This window comes from Seriola lalandi, unplaced genomic scaffold (genome assembly GCF_002814215.2).
Source record: "Seriola lalandi dorsalis isolate HSWRI2012SDOR001 ecotype SW California unplaced genomic scaffold, Sedor1 jcf7180002054374, whole genome shotgun sequence".
Lineage (NCBI taxonomy): Eukaryota > Metazoa > Chordata > Actinopteri > Carangiformes > Carangidae > Seriola > Seriola lalandi.
In genome coordinates this window covers 110,441-125,413 of record NW_019524927.1, presented here as the reverse complement: position 1 = coordinate 125,413, position 14,973 = coordinate 110,441, and the positions used below count along the sequence as shown (strand labels likewise).

Sequence of the window (14,973 nt, the reverse complement as noted above, 5' to 3'; positions counted from 1 at the left end):
TTATTGGGGGAAAAGATCATTACAGTAAAAAAGACTATTTTGAAATATTTTATTGTCATCATGACACATTACATAAAATTAATATTAAGTGACAATTTAAGCATTTCCATGTAAAACTCCCTTTTCGTCTAAGAGGTCCATTGTGCAAAGCAAGTAGAAATACAAACATCAGTTTTAACATTTACACATATATTCAAAAATATTGTAATGTATCTTTATAATCAGCTAAGCTCTTTTGTTCTTTTCCACACTATGCATATGGACAATAGAACTTTGTAAAGACACTTCTGAGGCATGCAGATTGGCACAAATGTTAGGTAAAAAAACAAATATATAGATATGGAAACAAAGGTAGCTCCGACACTGGTGTTTTCTGGTCACAAATTAAGGGCCTCGGCCACCTTTCTCTCCTCAGGAATACCATTTACCTGGAATAAATACAATAAAATATATACAATTTAAATGACAGGAACTAACGTACATGTGCTGTTAGTACTGTTTAGCAAAAGAGATGAGCTGAAACAACGTAATTAATTGAAATAATTCAGCTTTAATTATCTCTACATTAGCTAATTATCAGATCGCAGCACCTACCTCCAGCCTTCGAAATGTTGACATGACATAGTTATCTCCTTTGTTAGCAGTGAACAGAGAGAGCAGCAGGTTAGTGCGTCATGCAGCTCACCACCATGCACACAGGAGGGCGCTCACACACCAACACCAGAACTGGTTGTCTTTCTTGCAGGGGCTGACATACAAGTTCACAAGTGAAGCTGTCACGCCTGATTTCTTTTGGTGCCAGAATGATTAGCTCTCAATAATCTGTGTTCGACTCAATAAAGTCTGGATGCTTCTGTTTTGTTTTTTTTTTACAGTTAGTTTAACGACAGACTGAGTTCGTAAGCAACACAGCAAAGTAACTGTAGTGATATACATGGCTTCATATTGTTAATGACAATAAAGAGTCAATATATTCATGGCAATATGACGTAATAAGTCGGTCTACATCATTTTACTGTGCAGCTAATGTGCTTAATCCTGTCAGGAGACATGCTTTCCTGCACTTAACTTCCTGATCAACATTAGGCAGGAAACTATATATTTATTTGTAATTACTTGAAGCCGAAGCACTGTTCAGCAACAGACTGCAATTTTGTTAAGTGGATGTCATGTATGTAACTCACCATGTGGCTAAATAGTCCCATTACATATCAGACATGCAGGTACAGTAAAGCAGACTGTAAGACTAGAATATGAAAGATGGAGGCAGCACTAACCTGATGGCCGTTGCTGTGGTATCGTAATCTGATTTTGCAGGTTCCTGAAATAAACAATGATATTATGGTGAGCAGACATTCACACGCAAGAGCCTTTAGTATCATGTGAAAGCGTGTTGTATTTAAAATTTTTGAGTATCAAGCCCATTAGCAAAAATCATGGGACAGCTTGAACCTCTTAAGCTGTGGTTGTATTTTCCAAAGGCCTGACTTGCCTGCTGCAGCTTTAGCTGTAAACATGGCATGGTTAGAGAGCACTGAAAACAAGATTAAACGATAAAGGTATTGTTTCGACTTATATTTCCCCATAATAACGCCTATAAACCAAGCATCTGTGTGCTTGCTAATGAATGTGAGCGTGTGAATGTTATTTCCCTCCACCAAATCCCTTCACTCACGTCTGTGTCTGCATGAGGGGCATGCTGGTGGTCTCATAGTTGTCAGGGTGGATGGGCGGCACCACCTCACCGCTGACTGGGTTGAAGACGGGCAGTGTGGAGAGCGGCCAGGAGATTTCGCGGTTCTTAGACATGCTCCGCAGCTCCTTGGTGGACTTCTGGATGGAGCTGTGGTGAACCAGCTGGATGCTGGAGACGGGAGAGGCAGTGAATTTAACATGAGCTTGTGATGTTATCATTTCTGGTGGTGTTAACTTATCTCATCCCGTGTGCAATGCTTTATCTACTGGAAAGGTATATTAAAATATTTGAATATATGCCAGCGATTTGCATCTGCTATGGTGGGATCTTCACTCAATTCATGCATGAATAACAGAAATCATCCACCCTCACCTATCACTGTGTCTGACTTAATCTTCCACATTTGAGACAATTGAAAGCAGCCACTGCTAACAGCAACAATGCCCTTCATCTGGTCATTAAAATTTTGAGCAGCCCATTGGATGAATGGATGTCAACACACAGATGAGCATATGAATGGTTATGAGAAAGCCATCGGTGACAACATAGATGACAAAACTGCAAACCAAAGAGAGGGGGGAGGGGGAGACAGAAACCAAAATCAAGAAAAACACAGGAGAGGTAAAACACTTACTCTGGTGTTTGCATGTTTCTTTTTTCCCTAGGAACAAAACAAAATGGATGAATTAAATACTAATATTAATAGTTAAAGAGACATCTAAACAGAAGTGAATGGACTGTTGGGTAAAGACAGAGTGGAAATGATGCTGATGGGATGTGGAACATTGAGTGAATGAGGGGGGCACGTCTCTCCCAGCCTGTAAATGATGGAGAATGAGGAAAGGATGTATCATGGATGAATGATCATCGATGTCATGGCTATGCTTCAAAACATCAAGACGTCACATGACAACATTAACAAAACAAAACCTGTGACAGAAATTTATGGATAACTTAATGTATGTGGACGATACAACTAGATGGTAATGACAAGCTGCAATTCCAGTCCAGATTTTTGCGCAATCCTATCTGTCTCTCATTTGATACTTAAGTAACTTTTTCACTGCTTTCCTCAAATGTTTGTTGGGGTGTTTGGTGCAATAATTGCATAAAAATATAAGACCAAGCACACTTACACCCCTTCCCGTCGGCAGCACATAGTGTAGCCGAGGATGAAGAAGAGGACTAGCGCCACAGCAGAGGGAACAGCCAGCGTGATAAGGAAGTCGGAAAAGTAGTCCCGGCTCTTCAGAGACTCAGAGGGGGGGTTGTATTCCCCAAATTCTGGCAGGATCCCTGTGCCTGGGTCCGGACGGGTAATGTATACCGGCACTACCTTGTTGATGTCAACCTTAAAAAATAAGTGAGAGTTAATTCAGTGTTTTTGAATGAAACAGCAGACTGTGTGAGCTGATTAAGTTGAAAATCAATGCTTATGTAGCCATGAGCACAAGCTTATGTTGCCTCAGCATTAAAAACCTACAAAATTCAATCCTGACCGAATCTTCAAGAGAATCCTCACCAGAGAAATCTTACACCAGTCGATGTGAAACTGAGCTCTGAACTTCTTGTCACAGCTGATGACAGGCTCCATCTCTTGACTGCAGCGCAGCTGGTTATGTGGGCTTTCCACCTCCCGCAGGCACGACGAGAAGGGAACATCAGCACCAACCATCACATACACTCTAGGGAGAGGAGACAGTGAAATATAAAGCATGAGAGAAGAAGAAGAAGAAGAAGAAGAAGAGAAGAGAAGAGAAGAGAAAAGAAGATAGAGCCTCACTTCACATGTTTATGCTGAGGCTTGTAATATTCTGAGCATTTCTTCTCCACTGAGTGTTCTCCTAGATGCTTTCATCTTCCAAAACGTCAGCATGAATCTTTGATGCACAACTTATGGCAGTTCATGTGGGCTATTCCCTGCTGAACTAAATCAACTGACAGTGTCTGTCAGTGCTGACGGCCAAGTGTACTCGTCTAATTCTCAGCAAACTGAGGATTCCCAAGGCCCCAATTAAATAAAATGTTAGCATGATGTGAGTGGGCTGAAAGTATATGCAATTTGTTTGATTGAGAGAAATGAAGAGGTTGTTGATGGAGAGATTCTTTAAGAGTGTGTGATTCACAACACTTTTTTTTAAAAATACAAGCAAATGGGAAAGCAAGTAGAGCTAAGCCTTATTCCTGCAAAGAAAAAACCTTGGTTTAGCTTTCCTTCAGGTATGAAAAGCACTTTAACTGTTAAAAAATTCAACCCAGGTCCAGTTCAACCTCCAAAGTTCTCACCCTTCTTTGAGGTTATTGATGGGGAGGGGCACACGGCCACCACGATCCAGTGCCGAGGTGATGTTGATGGCGTTGAGGCGCTCAGGCTGCCATACATTTTTCACAGCTCCCAGGAAGTCCCCCAGCACCTCGCTGGCCAGCATTTCCTCCACATTCATGTTTTTGATGTAAAACTCAGCCTGGAAGGGCAGAGGGAACTCTGTGCAGAGGGATGAAGACAAAGTTAGATAAAAGGTTGAAAGTGGTGAAAGGTAGTAAGATGAGGTAGGAAAGAAGACCGGGAGGATGAGCTTGAACCATTAGACTCCATAACCCTCAGAAAAGAGCGATGATGCAGGGCTGTTCTGCTGACTAAGACATCATTATTACTTTATTACTGCAGCGTACAGTAGTTGACGCTGACTTCACCAGTCTGTCCAGCAGATGCTGGTGTGTCTGCTCCGCTCTGTTATGACTTGGCCTCCTTCTGGGGCCAGATGTCAGATGACATCACAGCATAGGGAGAGTGATGTCACGTTAGCGCCGCGAACATCTGCTGTACGTTCACCCGACTCAGTTCATATTGTAGTGCATGTACCGTGACTGGTCAACAAGCCAGTGCACAAACATATAGATGCACAGATGTGAGGTGTAGTCACAATGATGAACAGGATACTGCACATCGTATTTATAACCATAAAATTTCAATACATGACTGCACAGTTCGCAGAAGGCATAACAGATGATACTGATTTATGATGGCTGTCCTGTGTCAGTGTCAGACTGTGTACCAATTAAGAGCCATCCTTTACTTTATCTAAAGAATAACAATAAATGATTTGACTGTTAATATCACCACAAGGTTCATTTTCACAAGCTTTTCTAGAGCTTTTTCTAACATGTGCTTCATCCACAAATGGAGTTTGCCAAGTTGTCATAGAAGTGCAGACGCTCAAATTTTTAAACTCATCTGCTGATGAAGACATGTCATATAATCAAAAGCTCCAGACCAGCTACTAAATGCGGTGAAATGATTTTGTCAAATACAGTTTGACAAAAGCTAAACGATGGATTTTGAAGCTCATTAAGACTGATCTAGCAAATAAGCACTACAATGCATATTTAAATACAAACATTGTTGGTTACATAAATAATGCGACGTGAGAGAACTGTATAGATAGATAAATATAATCTTTATTGTGTCAGGTGTATGAAAAAGATACTGCACCTCTGGTACATTAAACTTCTTGGTAAGATCAATACAATATACTGTTTTTCTTTGGTAATGATTGATTAGTTCTGGCTGACAAAAGTAATCAAAGGCAAAATTTTCTCTTTGGGGAAGTCCATTACTCCGTTCAAGTACTGAATGTGCCCTCAGGATTTAATCAGGGAAGTTGCACAGTCTGATCTCTGCTCACTCTAAGCTGTCATACTGGCGCCTCTTACCTTCCGTGGCCATAATGTTTATGACCAAGTTGTGCCGTGCCGTCTCGAAAGTGCGTCTGTTATAGGCAGTAATCTGCAACACACAGGGGTGAAAGTTTAAGCCCAGATCAGTGCAGCTTATATGGCAGCAGCCCTCTGGACAAGGCTGAGCTAGATACACTACGCAGGCTCTGTAGCCAACTGAAACACTGTATAGAGGCACATGTGCACCGCTGGGAACGTTAAGCCTTTTGGGAAAAGAATTTCTGCAGTAGCTTACGGGGGACAAAGAAAGCATATAGAAATATAATGGAATTTAAGTCTGAAGACTCAGAAGAGTAACACTGTACCATACTACTGCTGCGTGCACACAAATTGGCTGAACTCAGTAGAAATCAATCCAAATGTGTAACTATAAAGCTACACATAAAGCTAATGTGTAGCTTTATGTATGCCTTGGTTAAGACTACAAAGTACTTGATATTGTCTCCCAATTAAATGACTGAACATGATGTATTCTTTTCATTTAATGCCTTCATTTCGTTCAACATTTTAGCACTAAAAGGATCATTCCTTTCCCTTCCTTGACATAATAAGCAGCAGCACAAATTACTTCATCTCCACTCTTTTCAGTTTGAAAGCGGTCCAGCCACCCACCTCTATGACGGTGGGCTTGCCAACGTGCTCTGCAGTGGGGGAGCCATAGAGCACTCCGTCACTGTGCGGTGTTCTCTGGATGTAACGCAGCCAGCCTGGCCTGTCTGGGTAGCCCATCAGGTTGGTGTTGAAAGTTATGGGGTCATTGCTGGCGTCACCTGCAAGCAGAGCAGTTTAATGAGCGGGCACTCGATTGTTCTGTTATGGGTCACAACCAATTCAGTAATGTACATTTAGAGCCATTAGGTGAATTATAGAAGTTTTGCCAACTGCAGCTAAGCATTTTCTACTTGTGATATATGATGTATTAACAATGTACTATGGTAATTATGCTTTATATGGGTACAAATGTTTGAATGACATTAAGGTAATCAAAGACTTAAACACAAAAACTTGTCTTTATCGATTACTATAACAAAGTGCCAAAAAGTGGGGCTATGATGCTGTAGTACCTGATTTTGGGTAGGGAGGAAACTCTCCTTTGAAGTACTCTCTTTCCAGAACATGGACAAACAGCACTCCTGCAGATGGGTAGACGTTACGGTCCGCATGAGACCTCGACAAGATGGTGACCACTGAAATACAGATTTCAAACAAATAGAGAAAATTAGCTCCTGAGATAAGAATGTTTCCTGTTCTCTGTGTGTTTGTGTGTTTGTGTGTGTGTGTGTGTGTGTGTGTGTGTGTTATTCATCATTAAGGACCAGCAGCACTAATTAAAGAAGAACAGAAGGCGCTAAGGTGAAAACAAATAAAGAAAACGTTTGGGTCACTGGTATCAGCAGCTAAACTCCTTCACACTTTGAGATCCAGCTCACAACGATAGATTTGTCTAATTTTCTTGTATTCTTATTCTTTGGAAGGAAAAAACATGAGCTTCATACATGGTTGCAGTCTAGAAACAGCCAAACACAAAGGCAAAAACTCTGACAGAAACACTATAATTCTGTATATAGCATGACAAGCTGTTAAACCAATGAATTTTGAATGGCAAGTAGCCGAGGTACTGTGAGTAAAACCAGCAGTAATGAGCCTCATTCAGACTGTACTGAGTTTTTTTCATGCCCTCCTCCTACTCCGTCTCTATTATGCCCTCTTGTTTAGCCCCACTCCATTTCAAACGCTAACATTTAGTCCTTATTTGTGAAGGGCACTGCTAGGAAAATGGCAGCCCCCTTGAGAAAAGTTTGCACAATGTAAGACCGGAGGTGCTTTAGCCAGCTCTCTCCCTCTTTTTTTGCATCTTTCTCTTTCACTAATTCACTCTCTCTTGCTCACTTGTCTTCTTTCAAGCTCTCAGCATTTTTGCGCAGCGTTTTTCTCTTCTCACTTTTTTTTCTCTCCCCCCTTCTCCCTCCCTCACTGGGTGGGCACTCAATTTTTAATCACCATGGGAGACTGAATGTACAAGGAAGGGGGGGGGGGGGGGGGTGAGAGAGGGAGGGAGAGAAAACTGGAGATCTGTGCTATGAAGTACAAGAGAGGGAGAGAGTTTGAACTCTTCTCGCCTGCGGACACAACTCGAGACGCATTAAGCAGCTAGAGGAAGGCCTAGGAAAGCTGTGAGGCTGAATGTGCCTTCCTTCCTCTTATTTAAACCATTTTACAAATCCTGCTTCATCTTTTCATCAACAACAAATTAACATATTCTACATCAATATCATTGGCATCATCAAAATTAAGTGGCCCTCTACGTATGCAGTGTGAGCCCTCTCCAGGAACAGTAGCTGATTTCCAGGGAGAGTCTCTGCTGAAGAGAGTAATAGAGCAGGATTTACATTTTAATCTGTGTCCATGAAAGAAAAGTCAGTACGTGATCTTCGATTGTTAAGCGTTATCTATTACCAGGGTGCACAAAGGGGTTAAAGAAGATTAGGTGACACAGTAAGCTCCTATTAAGGGAGTCCACATCTACAAGGCCAAATTGCTTAACTGCAGTCTGGCACTGATGAGCTGTTGGAAGAGTAAAGTTGAGTAAAGTAAACTGCCCCATATGTATGTTAAACTGGGCTTCATCTGTGGCCACAAACGGAGACGCTGAACTGGCCATATGTCCCATGTCCCCGGGGGCTTGATCACAGCTAGATACAATCAATAGCATTTAGCGGCCACTAAATGTGGTGGTACTTACAGACACCTGAGGTTACATCCATAAACATTTCTTTCCAAGGACATATTGAGGGAACCACCTGCGCATGACTAATCCATGCAATAGCTCTTCTTGCTGCTACCACTGCACCCATGACATTAGGATCTAGGTTATTCAGAGACCAAGAATAAAACCTAATTCGGTTTCAGCACACCGGTGGCGCCCTCTGTGATGACTTCAGTCGATCCGCAAATCCCACTCTGAATGCACACTCTCAGTTTCTATTACCCGACCGTTGGGCCTCATCAATTCTTACCCACACAAAGAACCACGGTCGCACAGTCCCGGTCAAGGTCACGTACCGGCTATTCTATTCTACTTAAAGACCAACTGGATGTGGTGTAAACATTTGTGACACGTCCACAGATGAGACAGGCAGGACATAGAAGAGAGCCCAGATGGCCTGGTCTCACCTAATGGTCGAAGGAATAAGAAACGACCTGTGGGATTTGAAATGTGTTTTAGCCTATCAACATTAAAGCTTTGATGCAACAACAACCATTTTGGCCAATCACGCACACACACACTCCTGGCTGCCTTATGTTAGCCAGTCTAGCATATGGGTTCCTACTGGACTATGTGTCACCCTCACCTTTGATCGCAGTCACTTCCATTTAGTGAGCAGCCAGTATAAGTAAAGATCACTGACTAAGCTACACCAAGGCTCTGCTAATAGCATCAGATCTGCTTATTTGTGGCGAGCTGACTTTCTGCCAGGCCTTCTTGAGATGACGAACTGCAGCACTCTTACAGTACATAATACATCACCAATTAAAGGTTAATACTAAACTGTCCACTGCAAACTAACCAGTCGGCTCCAGTTGCAGGACAAATGTGGAGACAGAGATGTGCATTGTAATGCACAAAATAAGCTACACTTTTGCAATAATTGTGCTCACATACGTACTAGAATTCAAGTATTATCTATAAAGGACACATTATAATACACACACCACTTTCGCACATGTCCATACACTACATGACTAACAGGCCTTGGGGGGGCGGTGGAAATGGCTAACCAGATTTTATGCTTTTTCTGAGCTGACCTTGGGCTGGCTGAAGTCTCAGGAGTGATGTTTTAGTTAAAAGTGCCATTGGCAACGTGGAAAGAATAAACCAGCCTTGTCCCTCTAATAGCTCTAGCTAACTGAGGCCTCTAGCTAGCAGAGGCACAGTCAGTCGGACAGGGAAGTCCTTTGGATCTGCTGAATCAGTTTCATCTATGCATGTAGTCCAGGTCAGGAGGAACGCATGTGCTTCTTTGGTGTCTGCTGGGGAAGCACAGACAACAAGGATTGCTACTGTTAGGATCAAGGCTTTGGTATTCTGCCTGCGATGAGTTTGAGCCTCGTTGTTCTAGGCACAAACCTGGAAGTGAAAGTAGCTGGTGTCACAAGAAGCAGAAGAAGATGACTGAAGACAAGAGTGGACAACAAACAGCCAGATCAATGCTCTAGGAATCTATAGCGGTAAGCAACTTACTTATTTGTCAATTGTTGAGAAGTTATTCATCACCTACATTGTTGAATCTGTGTATCATATGTTTAACAGAGGAAACAGTCTTTTGTCACATAGTTAATGATTTAGGATAACTTCTAAGTCTAGCAAGGAAAAGGTTTAGACAAAATATAAATTCAGTAAACTACTGTTACGACAGAAGTAAGTGGGCCAAGTCTGTGAGACTGCAGACAATTGCAAACAATTATGCCAGTATTAATGGGGAACCAGTTGAGCGTGTCACTGTGTTATGACATGGGGGAGGGGACAGCGGGTCAACACATGAAGTGCACCACTGCACACACCGACTCACCATCTCTGTACATGGTTGTTCTCTGCTTCAAGCCCATGGATCGCTCCATGTGGACATGTCTCTCATGTAAAGCGCTGTGTTTCACATCATAGGCATGTGCAATGTAAACTATTGGATCAATGAATAAAAGCATGAATGGAACAAATGTGTCTTTCGAGGGCATTCTGAACTATACATGAGGTTGCCAGTTTGTTTGGTCCTCCTAACTAAAACTAATGCGGTTTAATAACAGCCCTGACATAAACCCCACCGTCTGAAGTTAAAGAGGAATAAAGTAAGGATTAAAAATGAACTAAAATTAAACAGAATTAACAGAAACATAAAGAAGTACAATGTAATAAATTTGGCATAATAATAGACAGTGGCAAATGCAAAAGTTTCAAGCCTCAATAAAAAAGAAGTTTTCAGGAAGTTTGTGTCAGATACATGGAGTATGGAAACTGAACACTGCTTCTCTATGTTTTGTTTTGGGAAAGCTGTTCCAGATGGCCTAAGAGGTCTGAAGAGTTCATAACATAGCATCAGATCAAAAACGTATTCTGCCCCTGAAGTGCCGTGTCTCACTTTCAGACTTCTGGCTGGGTTTATGGTCTGTACCATTAGAGATACAAGGACATGTAACATTAAAAACTTCATGAAGGTAGAATTAATTTCGGGGCTTCTCTGATGACTGAGACTACATCAGCTTTAGTGGTCTAATAAATTGGGTGTATATTTCCCCTCCAAATAATGTGTGTACAAGTGAAAAGCAGCTGCAACAAATGGGATGCTGTTACTGTGCATGCTTCACAAAATGCAGCAATATTATAATATTATCTCATTTATTCCTCTTACGTCATTAAGAATAACTGGGGCTGCTACACTACTTAATTAGGCATTCATAATACACCTGTTCTACATATAAACACAGGCCTGCACGAGGGGAAACGGGCTGTTTTCCCAAAGGAAAATAAAGCTGAGTGAACGACTGACAAGAACTAGCAAGACAACGTATAACGTTAGCGGTACATTCCTCGCTAGAGATGTAAGGTACTGTATAAAACACACATTTTGGGTCGAACCCTAAGGCACTCAGCCCGTATAACGGTATAGCTGTCTATTGTTAGCCATTTTTTCCATGTCTCCTCCTCAGCCGCTTGGAAAAAATGAGCACTGCGGCTAAACAGCAGCTGGCTAACTTGCTAGCTAACTAGCATGGATACGGCATCAAAAGCAAACGCGAGAAAAAAAATCCTGACAATTCCGCCATTAATCGATACGTACCCGTACCAAGCCATACCGCGACAGCTGCAGCGGACATGGTGCTCATCATCCCCGTAAATCTTACATGAAAATGGATGTTTTATCTAATAGCCACTGGGTTTGACAGACATAATAATAAGCATCCTGCAGCATTCCTTCCTCCGCCTCCTTCCTTCACTGGAAACTGCACTTCTCATTGGCTGAACATCTGGATGGAAAAAGATGGTTGTCTCGTAAAACATGGGCTAAAAACGAGATGTGAATCACAATCATGAGCGCCACACCTTTCAGGAAATATTTCCGTGTGATGTTCGAGATTGACGACGATTTTTTAATTTGGTCTGCCTGTATATCAAACTCAAGCAGTGTGAGTCTGCCTTTCTGTTGAACTGTCTGTGTCCTTGTCATCTAGGTCAACGTGCAGATGTGATTTCATTGTCACTTACATTTAGTCGTCCACAAAGTCCACTTCAGATTTAAGGTACCTTTTGATGAATGTTTAAAAATTGATTATTTAACCCTCCATGATGTCAGAAAAACAGACACACCCACTACTCACACACATGCACATACACACACAAACCCTCACCCCACCCAGGGCTTGACCTCCTGAGCCCAGCTGTAAGAGGGCACAGACATGTTTGAGTGGTGTGCTCCAATCTGTCCAGACCCCCTGCAGAGACAGTGGTAGCAGACAGATGGTCATGTTTTGGCCCCTTGGCTCCCAGTCAGGCCAGCTAAAGGGCGGCAGGACTCTTGATTCGCCCCTCATACTCCACTGATGTGAGCCACCACTGAGTGAGTATTTCTGATCCTGCAGAAAATCGTCCTAATTCTGGTTAACATGGTGACAGTGGTAACCGCGTGGCTCTTATTTGATATTTAAACTGGATTAATTTCTTCCTCTGTGGTGATAAACAGGATGCCATCCATCCTCTGTGCTCTGCAGTGCATGGCTGTTCTGTTCTTTCACCCTCCCTTTTATCCCCTTAAGATTATTTTTAGGTTGCTTAGCAACATCTTCACATAGTCAGTGTTTGGACTGGGTATAAATGCATCACAACATTCACTATAGGTCTATACACGCACTAAGATGCATAGTAATTAAGGCTGGGGAAATACAGCATTTCCCTCTTGGCATTAGAGGTAATGGCCAAATGTGTCTGATTTGACTCTGATTTGGTCTGATAGTCTGTTCTGTTTCAGTTTTTACACTGCAATTCTCCCGAATTTGCTCGTGTTTAGTAGTGAACTGAAATGATAAATGATAATTGCTCATATCTCCTATGTTCTTTCTGGATCCTCTCTCAGCATTTAGATCTTTTTCTAAATGCATTTAAGGGACAGACTGTAGCTTCTGTAGTACAACAGATACAGTGTACCTCACTGAAAAACAATACTGTATCTTCAACAAAGTTTGTATTTTTTTGATATAATATTTCCCTTATACTCTAAATGGAAGATGCATGTCAGTGCACTGCAGCTGGTACTGAAAAATTAGACTGGCTATAGATAGATAGATAGATACATAGATAGATAGATACTTTATTTGAAATAATCAGCCAATACATAACGTACGTGCGCCTTAAGTGCATCTAGCATGGACTCAGATTACATAATAATGTAAATGGCATATAATGGCAGATTAAATGTCTGACTGCACACATTTATAAATAAGATTTATATTATGGGATTTATTTGACAAGGTGACAGATAAAATTCAAGTATAAAAATCACTTAAATTTATGCAGCACATGCACATGCTTGATCCTGATAATTCACTTTTTGATTCAAATTTGATGAAACTGTAACATGTTTATCCAGTGGTGTGCCTTATCCAAATTGATCCATACTTTTGTACGTAAGCAACAATGCCATGTTTTATAACACATCAGAATTAATTATATAACTCTGTCCTGTTGGTTAAAATAATCACACATTTGGATGTGGACAAAGCTTCCTTTCTAATACTTTATCACATGGATTCAGTCCCGTGTTTGAGGCGGTGTCTGTTGACTCCTGTGTGACCCAGCCAGCTAGAATTTTTACACTCTGATCTTCTTTATTAGAAGACTGTTAAAATATTAATGGATTAATTTAGGAAAGAGACTGCAAACTTTTAGAGATAATTTCATAGTGTGAATATGCATTTAGTCATGGTGAATGTGTGAGATACACTTTACTGTGTTCAGTAGCCAACTTTAATATTTTTCATTTCATTGCAGTCTCTGTAAAACATTTTTCTGCCCCATCAACTGAATTAAAGGCCAGCTGCACCTATATATAGACTGATGAGACTGAGGGAGTAAATGTTGTATTCATTTATATTCTCTCATTAGAGTGACTTTTAAGGAGTGAACAGTGGAGAGCAACTTTACCCAATCGTCTGGCTCTACCCCACCTGTGAACTCCTGGAGGCCACCTGGTGGTCCTCAACCCGCACTTTGGGCAACCCTAATTTGAACACCCATCACACAGCCAGACTGGTCTTTGACCCTCTACCACACCCAAACCCCACAGATGAACAACAAGCAGCCAGTGAAGTTACAGTTGCTGTGTGCTGGTATTTATGCCAGACTGCAGCTCACTGAAACCCCCTCCGCGCAGCAGATTATCGGACCAAACCATTGCCGCAGTTCAGGTTTTAACACCTGTCACATGAGGCTTTACATTTGCAAATCACCGGCTATCATTATAGCTAAGTATGTTCACTTTACTACACTGCAGACGTATATCGGACGCTGGCGTCTTGCATACGCTGCCACAGTGCAGCTTTCAGTGAGAGGAGCTGCCAAATTGCACCGACACCCCTATTGTGCGACTGGCAGCAGCATCCACTGCCTGCAATGGCGTTGAAGCGGCTCGAGTATGTCCAAACGTTTCTATAGTGGCGATTCCGTCCCGGACTATTTCCGAGCGTGGGGTTGCTATGTTATTGTTCGAAAGGGTTTGCAGCGAGAGCATCCTTGTTTTCCACCAGTTTGCCCTCTGGATTACTGTTTATTTCTATCACGCGTCAAACGAAGCCGGAGCCATGAATGTAAGTCTGACTCTTTTGTTTTTTGCAACATTGAGGCAACATCGCTGTGGTTTGTGGTAAACAGTTAACTTGTTTTTTTTTGTTTGGTTTTTTTTGGGGCAATTATTGAGAAAGATCAGTTGTTGCCCCCTCAGAAATCTGTACAAGGGGACACATTTAAATAAATACATGGTAAACAGTGTGAGAAGCGGTAAACCTGAGCTGTCATCATGTTGTGTGCGGTGTGGCTGATGTGCGGCTCTGCCTGTTTGTCTGATCCCACTGACACAACGTTAAAGCCTCAAATTCATCCATCACCTCTTAACTTTATTTTCCTCTGTCCAATACCCTCCGAAGCAGCACAGGCTGTTCCTCAAGTTCAAACGGATTTTTTTTGCCCAACGATTTCACATATGTGTTATAGACCAGAAAGAGTCCAGCATGGTGAATACTGAATACTGAACCAGGACATTTAGGTTTGAGCCATTGCTGCTACTGCATCCATACCGCCCAGGCTGTGGGTTTCACTACAACTTAGATTAATGATTTTAATTTGACTTTATTGTGTCATATTTCATTCCCCTCTCTTTGAAATGCATTTTCAAACAGCATTAAATAGTACTGGCTGTAGGTATGTAATATTTAACTACCATACTAGCCTGCTAACCTGCACTAACACTGTATTATGGTGGGCAGAGGGCAGAGAC

At 41.8% G+C, this 14,973-nt stretch overlaps 2 protein-coding genes across 9 annotated transcripts in view; one reads left to right on the top strand and one right to left on the bottom strand.

The window, feature by feature from the left end:
* Positions 1 to 35: 35 nt before the first annotated feature.
* Positions 36 to 11,438, bottom strand: sgce (sarcoglycan, epsilon). 4 transcript variants are annotated; one of them, XM_023408849.2, is made up of 12 exons: positions 11,269 to 11,438; positions 6,499 to 6,621; positions 6,047 to 6,204; positions 5,411 to 5,483; positions 3,983 to 4,181; positions 3,219 to 3,381; positions 2,833 to 3,047; positions 2,331 to 2,357; positions 1,676 to 1,864; positions 1,278 to 1,321; positions 595 to 632; positions 36 to 428 (listed from the first exon to the last, which is right to left on the bottom strand). In XM_023408849.2, exons 1-12 carry the CDS (start codon positions 11,315 to 11,317, stop codon positions 378 to 380), a joined length of 1,329 nt encoding a protein of 442 aa, XP_023264617.1. In that variant the 5' UTR covers positions 11,318 to 11,438; the 3' UTR covers positions 36 to 377. The 4 variants fall into 4 exon arrangements, with proteins under 4 accessions (XP_023264617.1, XP_023264613.1, XP_023264615.1 ...); XM_023408845.2 differs by lacking the exon at positions 11,269 to 11,438 and adding an exon at positions 10,006 to 10,072; XM_023408847.2 differs by lacking the exons at positions 2,331 to 2,357; positions 11,269 to 11,438 and adding an exon at positions 10,006 to 10,075.
* ppp1r9a (protein phosphatase 1, regulatory subunit 9A) overlaps positions 9,454 to 14,973 on the top strand; it is a 51,890-nt gene continuing 46,370 nt past the window's right edge. For 2 of the 5 annotated variants that reach the window (XR_015437420.1, XM_023408840.2), the window contains exon 1: positions 13,836 to 14,287. The gene's annotated coding sequence lies outside the window, so the exon portion shown is untranslated. Of the gene's footprint in view, positions 9,665 to 13,835; positions 14,288 to 14,973 lie in introns of those variants that run through there. The other 3 variants (XM_023408841.2, XM_023408843.2, XM_023408842.2) reach the window with 3 other exon arrangements.

What these genes read in the sequence shown, in the direction of transcription:
- sgce (XM_023408849.2), bottom strand. Translation starts at nt 11,317, where the DNA reads ATGATGAGCACCATGTCCGCTGCAGCTGTCGCGGTATGGCTTGGTACG. An exon ending in TCCTCCCTACCCAAAATCAG is followed by an intron (nt 6,205 to 6,498) that starts GTACTACAGCAT and finishes CTCTGCTTGCAG; the next exon opens with GTGACGCCAGCAATGACCCC. An exon ending in CAACATTTCGAAGGCTGGAG is followed by an intron (nt 429 to 594) that starts GTAGGTGCTGCG and finishes TATTTATTCCAG; the next exon opens with GTAAATGGTATTCCTGAGGA.